The sequence below is a fragment of the Curcuma longa genome, chromosome 11 (genome assembly GCF_044706935.1).
Source record: "Curcuma longa cultivar G26 ecotype Majalengka, Jawa Barat chromosome 11, ITB_CL_G26_1.1, whole genome shotgun sequence".
NCBI lineage: Eukaryota > Viridiplantae > Streptophyta > Magnoliopsida > Zingiberales > Zingiberaceae > Curcuma > Curcuma longa.
The window spans coordinates 25,424,052-25,440,393 of NC_133871.1; the positions used below are offsets into that span (position 1 = coordinate 25,424,052).

The following is a 16,342-nucleotide window of genomic DNA, read 5'->3' on the forward strand; positions in this document are numbered from 1 at the left end:
GCTAGGTCACCTCCAATTTCCGTCCTCACTCTCTTCTTCTTCTTGTAGCAGCTGAACTCATTGGTACTATAGGGTCCACCGTCTTCCTCCCTTGCCCCTCAACAGTTAACTTATCAGTTAGGTGCCTGGTGACTCGTCCGATAAGGCGATCTCAACCGGAATAATAGAATAAATGCAATTTAGGATAATTCATCAATTGTCTCGTTAGTCTTGCATTGGATTCTCGATAGTGAGACCTAACTCTCCAATTGGTAGACACTTTCAGATCTGCCTTGCCAAATTGTACTCATAATTTTTTTTCCGAAAAAAAGGAGAAAAAACATCTTAATTACTGTCTTGAAGACGACATGGTTAGCGGGCCCAGCCACACGAGCCAATTAACTCCGTCTCGTGACTACCCGCGCCTACACGTAACAGAAACGCTTCCGATACTCCGCGGGCCACACTAGGCCACTGCTCGATTTAACCTGCTCCAACACCATTCCGCCCTAATCATGGATCGAGAGACATCGTATCTCTAAGTTAGATCCGCTGCAAAGTTCCAGGCTTTACTTGCCACTAAGAAATGGCAACGTAACAAGTAGATCATTTGGATGGTACGAGTTACGTAGATGCTGTCGGGAGCAATGTATCCGATCGGACTCGGGAAGCGTCCATCACCGAAATCTGAGATTCCATTCGGACGAAAATGCCCTTTGAATGGATTGCTCTTGTCGTTATGCACAGTGTTATTTTGGTCATTTAATTTTAATGTTATTTAAATGGGTAATTCCGACGTGGGTAATTTAGTTGGTGGTCTTAATATTAATAAAGCGGAGTCGCTGCGGCGCCTTCGAGGTCCAGTTCCGGCGTTGGAATCCGAGGGGAATGCGAAGGAGCCGAGGATGCCGGCCGTAGGGTTGGGATCGGAGGCCCCGGCGGTGGCGGCGCGGAGGAAGGGGAAGCGGAGATCGAGGTCGGGCGGAGGACGGAGCGACCGCGGCAGCCCCGACTTTCCGATCCACTGCTCCTCCGACCACAGATTTTCCAGCGGCGACGGTGGCGGCTATTTCGCCAGCGGTAGTCTTTCCTCTTCGGCCGCAGGGAGTGTCACTGACGGCGGCGACCGCAATGACTTGGTTTCTATCTGTAATCCCTTTCCTGTGATTTCTCCCGTTCTTAAATCCATTTCGTTTAGTTTTCGGCCATTCTCTCTCGTTGTTATTTAGGCAGCGAATGTGGTGGGGGTTTAGAAGGGTAGATAGTATAGTCTTTGCATGGCGATTTAGCAGCGTTTCTTGGGACGAAAACAAGTAGGACTCTTTAGAAAGGGAGTCAAAGTGCGACAAGTTCGTCTTCTAGAACTAATAAAATAGTGAGTGAGCATCGAGGTCGGTCCCCAATGCGTTTCGCAAGAGAAATTGCAAATGCGCTTAAAGTAAGAACTAAGATCGAGAGCGTACAGGGATTCCCTCGGAAAAAATGCTTGTTTTTTCTTGAATGGAGTTGCATTTTTGTTCCTGGTAGTTTGTTTTAACGATTTGATCTTTGTCGGTCAATCTTTCATTCGAACAAAGAAGCATTCATTTGTAAGAGGATTTATTAGAACTATGTTTTTAAGCAATGCAAGAAAATTGGAAGAGGAGGACAAAACAGTATACAAGCAAACGAAGAAGAAGGAAGAGATGACAAGACAAAAATACAAAAGAGAAAAGAGAATAGAAGGGCAAATGTTTGTTCTAGAGAAAGACATTTGTTTTTATTTCCCTTTGCATGTCGATCTACTCTGCTTCCGACATGGTATGGCTTCCTCTGCTCAAGAGTCCCTTCCACTTTTTTGTGATTGATGCAGCCTTTGGCGGTACGTGGTCACGCCGGTGGTGGCCTTCCTGCGGATCCAGTTCCTGAGGCCAGGCTTTCTCCTTTCCCTGTTTACCTTCCACCACTTGATAATCCATCCAAAGGTCCGTGCTGTTCTTCTAACTGTCGCGACTTCTACTAGGACAGCTGGCGTGGTGCCATCCCCACTAGCCTGCTCCTTTAAAATGGCAGACGATCGATCTCTGAAGCATTTCTCTTGTCTCGCAGCGACTGCTGAGGATTTTGTACAAAGAGAACTAGGAGTTGACGAAAGGAAAGAAGAGAAAGTAGAAGACGTATCATCTTTGGACCCTTCAAAGCATTGTTTTTCCCATCCTCCCAAAGGTTTGTGGCGCGCTCTTCATCCATAATCCATGGCCACATTTTGAAAGTTGTGAACTTCTGTTTCTTGCAGAATGCCAGGGCCAACAATGCAGATCGGAGGAGGCTGTTTTGACCAGTAGGAAGCTGCAACGGAGGCGGCCTGTTTCACTTGACTTCAATGGCCAAATTGTCGATGCCTCTTTCAGTTCCCCGAGGTTCTTCGTTGGCGTAGTAGCAGCAGGGATGAAGAAAAGCTGTGCCAACTCGTCTCAGAGCAGGTCCAGCATGTTACCGAGCCCCAGGACTCCCAACTACAGACATGGAGTCAGGGCAGCTGCATACCAGAAGGGATGGAGCTCTGAGAGAGTGCCTTTGCCAGCTCATAGCAGCCGTAGGTGTGGTGACAGTGGGTTTATCCTGCCTTTCGCCAATAGGAGGACTCTGCCCTCCAAATGGGAGGATGCCGAGAGATGGATCTTTAGCCCGGTCCCAATTGAAGGAGCTGGGAAGTCTCCATTACCCCTCTCACATCATAGGTGCCCCAAGTCGAAGAGTGGACCCCTTGGACCTCAGGCCGAGGTAGGGCTAGGCTACACCTTCTCAGCTTCGCCACTGGTGCCGTGCTTTGACAGCAGCAGGGTAGGGAATATTACAGCAAACTCACCATTCCTGGCCGGAGTTCTGATTCCAGAACGAGGATTTTGTGTCAATAGTGGTAGAGGAAGAGGAGGTGGTGCTAGTGTTTGTAGTGGAGGAATAGGAGTAGTAGGTGTTGGTGGTCATGCCATGGGTAGTAAAGTTCATTCCACCGTTGGGGATTCGTACATATTCAGATCAGCTAGCATCCGTGGGTGGTCAGACAATCTCATCAAGTCATCTTCCTCTGTTCCCAGCTCTCGAGGTACTGCCTGATGTTAAACTCTTGATTCTATCAATGGCAATTTCTGAACAGCTTTCTTATATTGCAATCAGCAACCCTAAAGATCATTGACATGCAAACTCACCTTTGTGCAATAGAAGTTTGTGAGTTCTCTAAGTACAAGAGAAAACATTGTGTTTTAGATTGCACTAATCATTAAAGGTGGATTTTTTTTTTCTTGTCTGTGGTATTAGTTGGCAAATCCTAAACTTCAATTTAGCAATATCCAAGACAACACAAATACGACATTAGCGTGTATTTGAATTCCTTTTTATGGGGCATTAAGCAAATACTATTCTGCAAAGTGCAAACCAAAGTTTTGAGGATTCTGGTCTCTCTCTGTCTTAAGGACAGGGCTACTAGATTATTTTCTTTTAAGGTGATATACTTAAGTCGTAGCTTGTTTCACAAGCATAAGCACAAGTCACACTTGGTCCGTTCTATTTGAGCATCCTATGAGTCTTCCAAAACCTATAGTTTCTATAGGCGAAAATATTGTATTCATAATTCATGATCAACTTCAGTTTTTTGTTTCCATTCTCAATTCCTTGAACAGTAGGCAATTATTCACTCACAAATTATGTAGAAAATATAGTAGCTGATAATTGTGAAAAAAATGTTCTTTTTGTTCTCCTGTGCCAAAAAGTACTAACGTAGTTTGGTTTTAAACTGTCTGCTACTGTGTCTTTCTAGTTTCTATAAGCTTGGTCATGTTTCTCTCCGTGTTGCTTTAGCTATTGCCATGCCATGTTTATTATCTAGGGCATTATATATATTGGCAAATGATATGTTGCACACCCGTGAGCACCTAGTATAAATTTTTTTGGGTTAGGATTTAAAATTTAGACTAAAGGAAGTAAAATTTTAAAAATATATATATTTTATACTATGTGCTCACGAGGTCTGCAGCATAAGGTGTGTAGCGTATCAAGCCCCTATACATATATATACTAACAGCAATTATTGTGCTCACATGCCATTAGTAAGATGAGAATGATTGGTTGAATGGTTGAAATAGAGAAGAGCATTTGAAATCTTGTGTGTGCGTGATTGAACGATCATCAAGCGCCCCTTGAGAATGGGTGGCATCATTACTGTTTTAAACTCTAGGCTATATATAGCATATTCATAGTGATTTTGTTACCTCTGGCATATCATTTTTGGATAACTTTTACTATTTTAAGCAGAATTATGTGGTTTCTTTCTGGTGGAACTAAAATAAACCCTTTGGTCCCAAATTTTCAACTCACCAGATTATTGTCGGATCATTATACAGATGAGAAGTTTGATGGCATGAAAGAAGCAACATCCATGATCTCTGTCACAACTTTAAGGAAGGATGTGGCAACACAAATGAGTCCAGATGGAAGTACTTCCTCCTCTCCTGAGGGGCCTTCTTCCCCCTCTCCAGCCTCAGCCCCTGCTATTGTGGCACTAGAGAGCCACTTCACAAAGCTTGAGGTTAGGGATGTGCAGGTTGATGATCGTGTTACTGTAACTAGGTGGTCCAGGAAACACATAGCACGAGGCTCTGATAAGCAATCGGCAAGCATCATAGAATGGAATAAAACTATCGAGGCAAACAATACCTCTTGGGAAGTCACTGACACAGCAAAATCCATATCAAAGTAATACCATCTTTTCCTTTTGCTGAAGTAGTCTTACTTTCTGTGGGCCATTAACACATTTCACGCAGAAAATACTTTGTCGCAAACTCTTCAGTAGTACTATCGAACTCAGTATGGTTTTAGGCTTTAAGTACCGGACTTTCTGATGAAAGGATTAATACCAGACTGTGGCCCTTTACCAGGCCACATATTTCTTCTTTGTTGATACAACAAGATATAGATGAGTATTAGTAATCGAGTCCATGCTCTAATTAATCTACATAGCTTAGAATGATACCATTTCTGCAAAATTGTTTTTTTTTATAACTGAAGAATGTGGATGCATATAATCTTTACACCAAAGGCTGTGCATTGTTTGGTTTGCTGAAAAATCCACATTACAGCAATTAATCTGGAAAACCTAGGTCTTCTTAAGCAAACCTTACTTGTTTGAATTGGTCCATATGAAGATGATCAATCTCTTCACTAGCATAGTCACTATAACTGCTTGATGATTTTTGAAAAGTTTTTTAGATAGTGTGTAACTTGACTTTGTTTACCATATGTACTTAACAATATCTCCAACTCTTCTACTTTGCAACTCGTTTGGAAGGTTTAAGAGAGAGGAGGCCAAGATCTCAGCATGGGAAAACTTGCAGAAGGCAAGAGCTGAGGCAGAAATCAGAAAACTAGAGGTGCTGTAGAACTCACTTGGTTATCGTATTTTCACTAAATTTCGTCATTTTAATCAATTTTCTCTGTGAGTTTTCTAAATGCACCCAAGTTTGATTGAGTGGCTTGCTTATTTAGAAATATCTAATCTCGTAGCAGATGAAGCTAGAAAAGAAAAGATCTTCCTCAATGGAGAAAATTCTGAATAAGCTTCGATTGGCACAGAAGAAAGCCCAGGAGATGAGAAGTGCTATGACTGCCAGTCAAGCCAACCAAGTAGCAAAGCCAATGAAAAAGGTTTCGCCCTTGTGCAAAAATGGACAGATCAGTTCTCTGAGTGGGTGTTTCACCTGCCATGCCTTCTAGACAACAAACTTCAACCAAAGCCAAAGCTTCTTCAGTAAGTCGATCATCATCCACTGCTTCCATTCATGAAACTTCCTTGCTAACTCATTGTTTTCTACTAGGGGAGTAGTATCATCACTCTTCCTCCCTGGGACGCGGCCTTGGCCGTCTTATTTATGCTTTACGATACAGGATCATCGATGAATCCAGCCATCATTTGATGATGCTGAGATCGAACATGGTGATGTACAAAAATAAAAATGATCACTGCATGCTTCTGCAACTTCAAATAATGTTCTCCCCTTTTGTGTGTATAAACCCGGAACACAGGAGCTTCACAATGAGTATGCAAGAGGCTTCTTCAAGGTATCCTCTCATTGAACTGGTGGATCCCTTCTATTTTACAACATACTTCTTTGAATGAGAATGCTTTTGATCGAACAGCATTGCTTTTCGACTGAGTTTAGTTTCTGCAGTAAATTTTCTTCTCTTAGAGTTTACTAAGGCATACTATTAAAAAAGAGAGATTCACTTGAAAAAAGAGCATTAATTCAGAATATGATTTAATTTTACCAATAAGTTTTGTATTTTGCATTTTTTTTCTTCTCTCTTTTAAGCTTATTAAGCCAAACAGTTCATTTTTTTTTTTTTTAAAAAAAAAAACAAATCAAACCACATGAATTGTCTAAGGAGCAGCATCAAAAAAGTGAATTTTATTTATAATGGAGTTTGGCTCTTTTTAATGTTTATTATTAATCCATACTATTAAAAAAAATACAAAATTAGAAAAAGTTAATTCACATTAATTGTATAAGCAATTGCATTAAAAATGTGTTTTTTAAATTTGATTAAGGAGTATTTTTCTCTAGATTTTATTTTTTATCTTTAAACAATTTTAAAGCCATACTACAAAAAAAATTCACAGAAATTGTTTAAGCAACTGCGTTATAAAGTGATTTATATTTTCAGGACTTTCCCCTCTAAATTATAAAATATTTATTTTTTTCCAGAGTTTATTAACCCATTTTAAAAGAAAAATTAAACAATTGCAGTGCGTAGTATTTTCTTCATATTATTAAGAAGGATTTTTTACGTCGTTTTATAATATTTTTCCTGCTTTAGTTTATAAAAACAAAAAAAAAAGCCAAATTAAAACAAGCGCCCACCGTGGGGCTCGAACCCACGACCACAAGGTTAAGAGCCTTGCGCTCTACCGACTGAGCTAGACGGGCTTGTTGAGTTACCTCAACTTTTAAACTATTCTATATTTTATTTTCATCTATCTTTTGTCTGCCTGCTAAACGACTCGATTGACAAGTAGTCGCTCGCGCTGGTTTCCTCCCCGACCTTGGCCCTTCCGCTGCCGCTCGCTCCGTCGCCTGCGAGGTAAACACTCGTCCCCGTTCACTCGTTCTTCTGTTTTGTTGTTCCTACTACGGTGCCGATCCTCAGACTTGCTCAGATCCGGACGATCCTTCGCTTTGAATCGTAAATCCCATTTTCTTTTGCATGAATGATTTGCTCGATTCGATCGAGATTAAGTTGTTAAACTGAAGCTAAAAATGGTGTTTCCCACTGGTGCCCGATCTCGGCCTTGTGGTCGATTGGTTTCCTATTACCTGTTATTTTGTTCTTTTCAACATTCGATTTGTTTAACTGAGCTTGGTTGTTTAATCTATCTGATAAGATTAACTAACTGTTTAGAGAACTTGTGCATGAATTTACTGCAGCAGATATATTGGCCGAGAGGATTGCAGTGGCTATGAAGAACTTATAATGATTATAACAATGTCAGCATTTTCTCAAATAAGTGCGTTTTATGAAACATTAGTAAATGAAAATGTCAACATTTTTTTCAAATAAGTGCATTTTATGAAATATTAGTAAATTTTCACGGCTTGTTTATAGCTTTTTCCATACACTGATCAGTTTTCTGATTATCAGATCTAGAAACTTAGGTCTTATTTGTATTATATTACTAAGTATTAGGTTGGAAACGTAAACTAGAAACATCTTTAGTAAAGACAATATATTTAGATACTTGAATGGGAAAATTTTATTACTAATCAAGGGTATGTTTCCTACGAGGGAAGGAAACTCCCAGTAAATGAAGAGGAAGCTAAGCGTGTGTTTGTATCCCTCTTGCTATTTCTTTTGAGAGAATGAAGCAAAGGCTGAAATAAATTCTATGGTTTACTACAATGGACAGAAATTAGTAGGAAATTGTTGAATGAGAGCAACCTTCAAAGGATTAGTTACTAATTATTCTTTAAACATTACTGCTTTATTACCTTTGCACTGTTCAATTACTAAACTATATGCTTCCATGTGATTTTTTATAGCCTTGCAAATTGGAAGTATTTAAAAAGTTTGAGAACAGAGATCTAAGATTATCTAGCCCTTGATGTTTCTGGATTAATATATCTTTGGCTCTATTGAAAACTTGAGTTCTTAGTTGCTTACTTTTGTTGTTACTTTAAATTTAGGTTAATCTTGTTGCATTTTTTGGGTTCAGATCCTTTTTGAAAGGAGTTCACCCATAGTCAGCCTCGAGAATGGTATGTTACTGGCATTTATATATTGGAAATTATGGGACATGAATGTGCTTACATTATTGCAATGTCATGATCATGAGTCTAGTTTGATTGTTATGCATATATGTTGAAGAAAGAATTTCTTATATGTATGAGAGTGAAAAAGGATATTTCCATCATAAGTATGTTCTGATTTAATATTGTAGGGATGAACTCAAGCTGATAACAAGATGCACACGGTCTTTCTTGAGATAAATAAAATTGAGTAACCTAGATTACAAGAAATTATAACGATCTTCTAGGTGACCATGAAAGAAGTTAAATAACCAAGCATGGGTTCTTGTGTTCTGTGTCAAATGTGTTCAAATGAAAAAGACAACACTCATAATTCAAAGTTAGTCCTCCTTTGACCTTTTGGTTTAATAGCTTTCATTTTATTAGGGGTATACTGAGTACTTATTGTTAACTATTAGCAGTTGCCTTAATCTACATATAATAACTATATGAATTATGACTACTACAAGTATTGGATCTGCACCAAAGTATACGGGTATCAGTCAAAGTCCAACTTTTTCTGGAATGACAGTGGCATAGTTTGGTGCCAGTCTCAGCAAAAAAGGACTGGGTTAGGGTTATTTTGGGAAGTATGTTAATTATGTCTTAATCTTCACTATCTACCAATTGTTTGCTTGGAGATTTCATATACATTATGTGATAACTATGGTAGACTACACTTCCATGAGGGATGTTTTCCAGTGTTATGTTTGTGACAAATCAACTTCTCACCTGTATTGGTGCATGCACATTTATCCAGTAATAATAGTGTATCATCGTTTATGACATTCCTTGGCATGGATTCAAATTTACTGGTCAGAAAAGCATTGCCACTTTGTATGCATATCCAACTCAAGTTCTAGTGGCTAACATATAGTTAAACTCAATTATGACTTGTTGGCAGATACATTGTTATGTCTATTTACTCACCATTTGATGAACGATCATTTATAGGTGGCATATCCATTTTTTTACTCAAATTTTGTTTGCCATTCTTCTGAATTCATTATGATGGATTTTCTTTAACATCGAATTTCCCGAGTTTTTTTTGTTTGGATCTAACATCTTTATCTGTGCTTTATGTTACAGAATTATATTATTGGAGCTTTCAAGCCACCATGTCATATTACAATTTCATTTATTGATGGGAAAACCAGAAAGAAGGTGAATGGAATATTGAGTTTTCTATTTATGCACTCTTATGACTTTGTTCATTCAAGTGGTGTGAATTTGAGACAGGCTTGCAATATGTTCTGAATGGCTTTGACATGGTTGTTACTTTGATTTCTTCTTTGTTAATGTACTTGCACAGGCTTCTATAAAGAAAGAAAATGGACAGACTGCAATTGTTCCACTTTTTCAAAGCCTAGAAAATATTGTCGGTGAGGTACATTTTCTGAATTTTGGAGTGTTACTATATCTTCAATGCAGTGCAATATAATACTGTGAGAAATCACATGTAAATACTGTTGGAACAAATGATAGAGGAAATGCAATATGCAGGTATCTATAGATCCAACTCAAGGGAAAAAACTAGAACATACTGGTGTGAAAATTGAGCTCCTTGGTCAGATCGGTATGCTTCAGTTTATCTTCTTCTAAATACACAGAGGTTGATTGTTGATTTAATGGTGATTTTTTTGTTGTTTCACAGCAAGATAAAATTTAATAGATTTGCAGACATGCCTGGTTCTTGCACAGCTATTTTCTCCTATCTTTTTTTCTTTGAAACGACAAATCCAAATCATAAACGACACATATAAATGACACTATTTGTGCTTCCCATAATTAGAACCATGACATGACCATCTAATCTCCCAGTTTAATTTGACAGTAACTGTCAGATGTTTTCAGAATAAGAAAAAAGTTACCTTATTACGTAATCAACTATGGCAATTAGCAGAAGCAAGTTTTTCTAGTTATCATGCATCAAATGATTAACTGTGATGCTTAGAAACATTGAGAATCCACTGCTTGCTTTAACCTTGAGGTACAAAAGATGAACAATGAACTGGTACTTGTTTCTCTAATCTCCTGGGAGAATTTTCTATGACCAAATTTGATTACTACTTGAATTATGGTCCTGACCATTTTGATCAATATTTGTTTTTTATCATGTTTGTTTTAATTGTTAGTTATTTTATCCTACATTGGTCTATCCTAGTTCTTTAGATGAACAATGGTACAGGTTTTTTACTCCTGTGATCACAGTTTTCAGTCTAAAGCAGCATATCCTACGTTGCAGTTTCAAATTGACATTCCTCTAAACTTACATCATTTAAAATAACTGGATAGTTCATACATCACAAATTCTCTGTTAACTGTAGTTAAGTGTTAAGGCTAGGACATTGGACATTTTTGAGCTTATGTTTTCTGTATTTTCTCTTCTTCACTATTCTTTCTGTTTTCTTAGTTTTCTTGTATCCTTGCAGAGCTATATTTTGACAGAGGAAACTTTTATGACTTCACCTCTCTAGGTTTGTGGATATTTGACCTTTCTTGTGTCAGTTCTATTACAACTCTTAAAGTGGATATTTCACTTTTCTAGTATCTGTTATATTGCAAAATCATCAAGCGTATTATTAGGCATCAGATTTGCATGCATGGCTTTGCCTCAGGTGCATTTTATGCATCTCATTTAAACTAAGATCTAGTATTTGTGTTGTTCACAAGGTATAGTTGAAGTGTTGATATTGAGTTTGAATTAGTAGGCTTGCTATCAACCTGTGAGGGTCATAATGGAGCATGCATTTATGGTTTTTTATAAGTTGTAAAATATTTAGATGTCGAATGTTGATCACAAGCTGTTCTAAAAAGTAATTGCTTATGGTGATATGTTTAGAGTATTTATTGTCGGGAAGGATAAGTAATTGATTCTATTTCTATATAAAAGTTCGTTGTCTATTTGCTCTTTTTAAACTTAGGTGTAATTTTTTAACTTCTATGCAAGATTAGATTGTATAGGCGCTTAAAAAAGATTAGTAATAGTCTTTGCGATATTGCATTCATTTCAGTCTTTGCACTTGAGAGAGTTTTGTCTAGTGTATGATGTTTACTTGAATGGCTAATATAACACTTACTTCAATCAGGTTTGTAAGAAGAGTTTTGTCTTATTTTGTTATTACTCATTGAGATATAACCATATTCTAAGTACGATCAATTGCATAGGGACAAAGACTACATGCAAAGGATTAAGTGGTAGGAAAAAAGACTTGTATATGTAAATATCGCAATGGTAAAGTTGTTGCTATGTGACCTAAAGGTCACGGGTTCGAGTCTTAGAACAACCTCTTGCAAAGCAGGATAAAGCTGCGTATGATAGACCCTTCCTCGAGACTCCAAATTGGTGGGGGCTTCGTGCACCAAGTTCTCCTTTTACTTGTAAATATCGTAGATAGACTGAAAGAGTTACCCGTAGCTCCAATATATTCAAACTTTTGATCTTTCTTGTGCCAATTAAAAATTCCAGTTGAGGTTGAAATTGGCACCTGCCAAGTGCTGAAGCCTATTAACTCGATCAGCCTAAGAACTATCTTCAAGATCCCAAGTTAAAAGAAGATACATATAAAATACAAACTTTGTTTGTTTTCTTTAAAAGGAATTTGCAAACAATAAAATTAAATAAAAATGTTTGCCCACCAAGGATAAGAGAGAATTATTAATATCCCCTGTGTTTGTATCCCTATAGAGGAACTTTGGCACCTTTTATCAGAGTAGTACTTCAATACCACAAAGAAACTAAATAGCATTAGAAAACAAAATTAGACGCAACATGTACCGGTGAGGGTGATATCTTGATGGGATAGAAGAAGCAAACATGCAGGTCTGATGTAGAGAGGGATTGTTAGCTCGAAGAGATACCAGATATCTGTCATATTCTGGGATGTTCTCTGTTGAAGTGTGTAAATGGATGCTTCTTTATAAACAAGACATTTTATGAATTTTTGAATGATAGGAGTTTCTTGTCTAGAAGGGAGTGTGTGTGTGTGTGTGTGTAATCTCATTTATTGGCTTGAGCTTGAGCTTAAGCAGAATGGGCTTTGTTATAATTGGTTTAGAATACCAATATGGCTACATATGTCTGGTCTTCTTTAAAATTGTGTGCTCAAAAGTCTAATAACTTTTATATTTGCAGTGCGCGAGCTTGATGTTCCTGGTGAAATATATGAAAGAAAGACATTTCCTTTTGAGTTCTCTTCTGTTGAGATGCCTTATGAGTCATATAATGGTGTCAATGCCCGATTAAGGTACATATACCCTTTTTTCTCTAGAGTCAATATTTTTTAAGTTTATAGTAATTGTGAACAAGCATGCATACTAGTGTTGGAATTAGTAAATTTTTATGTAAACCCATTGTAGCCTACCTTAAATAGTTTTGAAAACCCTTGGTACAGTATAGCCAAGACATTGGCATGCATGATTATCACTTGTTGTTAAACAAGAAGCAATATATAGAAATTTCATTTCTATGGTGTTTGGCATTATACTCTGATCATTCTGTATTATCAATGCTTTGTCCTAGAATATGAGAACGGTTGAAAAGGCTAATCATGTTTCATATTCCCAATTATGACTTTTCCTTAACATAACCTTTATTCATATTTCAGTAACATTACAGTTGGCTCAGACAATTGAGATTTTGTCACTTCTCATTTGTAACTTTTAGGTTTAGATAACAAGTTGGTCAAAGGAAGAAAGCTTTGCCCTGTTTTCTCAATCCAAATTTGACTATAGCCACTTACAACAATGTATTGATAAATAGAAAAGTCAAGAAGAGATAAACAGCCGAATATGACCTCAGCTGAAGCTCAATAAATACTCAGACATATTCTTCTAGAAATTTATTTAGCTTGTTTGAATTGTTTCTACCACCTGTTTTCATCTCACTCCATGTGAGTGAGGATTCAATGAAAATTTTGATAAAAGAACCCTTGTACTTGTTGAGTTATTGGTCTGAACTGCATGATGAGTGTATTCATTTACACTTTTGGTCTCAATTTTGGTGAAAAGTATGTAAGAGAAGCAGTTTATTTCCATCAATGACAAAAAAATTGATTTGCATGTCATCCATTGTCTCACAGGTATGTTTTGAAAGTGACAATCAGTCGTAATTATGTCAGCAATATTGTGGAGTACCAAGATTTCTGGGTAAAGGCTCTTGATCATGATTTTGGGCATATTGTAGTTTATAAATGCATCTTATCTTAATTGGAACTTTATGGCAATTCCTTGTCAAAATCGAAATGAACTGATGCTTAAGTTTTGAACTATCAGATGCATAATGTGGAGTAATGGACTGATCGATATATTCTGTAACTGTTTGTCTACCATGTTGTTTGGCATCCCAAAAAATTATGATCTAGCTACTAATTTTATTTTAGGATTTTAACAAGATGATGCATGTTCATTTCCAAACACCTGTATTACAGAGCTATTGTCAGTCATCATAGTTTCTATGCTTTCCTTCTTATGTCATGGTTATGTTTTCTTCAAAATCCCAAACTGTCCATGTAGGCATGTACTTAACTTTCTAGATTCTGTTAACTCTCCTTCTAAGCTCACAGGTGAAGTTGCTTGGTGAGAGAGCTGGCAGCATCAACCATACATCTTCTCATGTCATACTGTAGTTTTTTTTTTTCTTGAATGAACAAAACTCTCCAATTTTCTAATGTGTTGATTTTCAAGATAAATTTGAGAAACTTAAGATGATTCTGATATAAAACTGGTGATATTAAGATAAAATTTGCACCTATTTTCCAAATTTTATTTTATGACTATGGTTTGGCATAAGTTTGTTTCATGCAAGATATGCTAGCGAGTAGCAGCATCAAGATATTATTAAGATGTTCCTAATTTTTCTTGCAAGTTCTCTTAGTAAACTTAATACCTCCCTTGCCTTTTCATACTTTGACTCATTTCATTTCAATCATTTTTTTGCTTCAGGTTCGCAACTATAACCCAGCCCCAACAATTAACAATAGTATCAAGGTCTGTGGTTGAATAACTTTGTGTTATTATCTCTTCTCACCATCTCATAGTGTATGATACAAATTTATGCAATTTGATTAGGGTTGTATTCTATGGTAACAATTCTACTAGATGTCTTTTTCTCCCTCGGAAACTGATTTTACAGTATAGACATTTATGATGTTCCCCTCTATGTCATGTGGTAATAATTCCTGTTTTTAATCTTCAATTGGTTTTAAATATGAACTGTGCAAATTGGTAGTTTCTGAGCATGCCTAAATTTTTTGAGCTTTATGATTAGTTGTTTTTTCTAAGTTGTTGTCGATAGTGGTGCAGATGGAAGTTGGAATTGAAGACTGCTTACACATAGAGTTTGAATACAACAAAAGCAAGTAAGTTCATATCTATACCAAAATCACATTTCTCATAATATCTCATTTACTTATGTGAACTTTCTGAAGGTATCATCTCAAGGATGTCATAATTGGGAAAATCTACTTTCTTCTTGTGAGAATAAAATTAAAGAATATGGAATTGGAGATCAGACGTAGAGAATCGACTGGTTCAGGGCCCAACACTTATGTTGAGACAGAGACACTTGCAAAATTTGAGTTAATGGATGGTGCTCCAGTTAGAGGTATATATGACTTCAAAACATTGTGCTATACCTTTTTTTTTTTCTGTTTCCTAAAGCTTTGGTTTGTGATTAGTCTTGTCATCTTCTTAGACTTTTCTAAGGCTGAACATATCTTGTGCTCGATCGTATATTTTTAATCTTCAAATATTGGGAGAATCTTGCAATTAGAAACTTGGAACCACTTCGACATGTTCCACTTTTAGTAAAGTCTTGCCTTACTAGATGGTTCCCTTTGTTTTACTACCATTACCAATTCTTTGATGTGTATTTTCTTACCATTGTTAACATTCAAATGAGACTGAGAGGAATGCATTTTGATATTTTTGGCACGAACTGTTTTTATCTGATCTCACCAATCCAATCTCATATATTATTCTGAAAGATTTTGTTTTTTCTAGTTTTAAAGAAAAAAGTGTTACTTCGTATATTTGCTACAAATGTTTGTTTTTAATTTATCTTTCTGTAACCTTTACTCCTTTTTTCCCTTCAGGAGAATCAATCCCTATAAGATTGTTTCTGAGCCCCTATGAGCTAACACCTACATATCGCAACATCAACAACAAGTTCAGCGTTAAATATTTCTTGAATCTTGTTCTTGTGGACGAGGAGGATCGGCGATATTTCAAGCAGCAAGAGATCACTGTGTACCGCCTTCAGGAAGCTCCTTGAGGTTGGATTTGCACAAGGATAGCTTCTGATTACCTCATGGACTTCACAGCTTTCTCATGAACAAAAGTCATACTATTGTAAGGTTTCTTTCTTGTATTCTTTACTCGAATCCTATGGTTTTTTACGGTTCTTTTGCCAGGTTAAAAAATCCTAGAAAACACTGGTTTCGGTTGAATGTTTGCGAGTCGGGTAGAATAAGATGGCATTCGGGAGCTGTTACCTTTTCTTTTGATACACTGTGAAACCGATTGACGATGCTTTGTTCGTTTCCTTTTCTTGAATCTTGCTCGAATTGATCTCCAAAACTGATAAGAGAATCTATCTCCTGGAACATGGTCACTAACTATGTGAGCAAGCTATCTTGCGAAAACATGTTTTCGGTTAGAACATCCAAATGATAGCTCAATGCTTGTTGAAGACAACATATATAGGTGAAACATACAAGTTGGCTCGGCTCAGTCGCGCTCCAAATGTTAGATTAGACGACTATCGATAAACCCTTAACCGAAGAAGAAGAAGAAGAATAGCCATAGTAGAAGAGCACTGATGATGTGCCCGTTCACGGTGGTGAAGCTCTGCATAGGCTTTGGAGGGGCAGCCAGGTGGCGGCACCCGGTCGGGGACCAAGCTGCGGCGACATTGAACCAACGCCGGCGGGGGCTGTCCGGCAAGGCGGTGGTCGGGATTACGAGGATCCAGACTCGAGGAAGGGGTGGCGCCGGCATAACGATCATCAAAACTAAGGATTGAAGCCAGCGACTGTTTCTTAATTTTC

General features: G+C 37.4%; 2 protein-coding genes and 1 non-coding gene across 5 annotated transcripts; 2 read left to right on the forward strand and 1 right to left on the reverse strand.

The window, feature by feature from the left end:
- Window positions 1-869: 869 nt before the first annotated feature.
- On the forward strand, window positions 870-6,147 carry LOC141841089 (uncharacterized). Its single transcript, XM_074729211.1, has 8 exons — window positions 870-1,118; window positions 1,832-1,943; window positions 2,068-2,184; window positions 2,255-3,064; window positions 4,359-4,710; window positions 5,303-5,384; window positions 5,521-5,761; window positions 5,829-6,147. Exons 1-7 carry the CDS (start codon window positions 885-887, stop codon window positions 5,725-5,727), a joined length of 1,914 nt encoding a protein of 637 aa, XP_074585312.1. The 5' UTR covers window positions 870-884; the 3' UTR covers window positions 5,728-5,761; window positions 5,829-6,147.
- A 718-nt stretch (window positions 6,148-6,865) lies between these two features.
- Window positions 6,866-6,938, reverse strand: TRNAK-CUU (transfer RNA lysine (anticodon CUU)). The gene has a single exon. It is a non-coding gene; the product is annotated as a tRNA-Lys (tRNA).
- An 85-nt stretch (window positions 6,939-7,023) lies between these two features.
- On the forward strand, window positions 7,024-15,792 carry LOC141838935 (vacuolar protein sorting-associated protein 26A-like). 3 transcript variants are annotated; one of them, XM_074726566.1, is made up of 13 exons: window positions 7,074-7,092; window positions 7,437-7,516; window positions 8,222-8,264; window positions 9,384-9,458; window positions 9,607-9,681; window positions 9,798-9,870; window positions 10,727-10,771; window positions 12,430-12,541; window positions 13,376-13,442; window positions 14,238-14,282; window positions 14,598-14,653; window positions 14,723-14,898; window positions 15,389-15,792. In XM_074726566.1, the coding sequence occupies exons 3-13, from the start codon at window positions 8,262-8,264 to the stop codon at window positions 15,565-15,567; spliced, it is 906 nt and encodes a 301-aa protein (XP_074582667.1). In that variant the 5' UTR covers window positions 7,074-7,092; window positions 7,437-7,516; window positions 8,222-8,261; the 3' UTR covers window positions 15,568-15,792. The 3 variants fall into 3 exon arrangements, with proteins under 3 accessions (XP_074582666.1, XP_074582667.1, XP_074582668.1); XM_074726567.1 differs by having other exon boundaries at window positions 7,075-7,092; window positions 7,437-7,496; XM_074726565.1 differs by lacking the exon at window positions 7,437-7,516 and having other exon boundaries at window positions 7,024-7,092.
- Window positions 15,793-16,342: the final 550 nt, after the last annotated feature.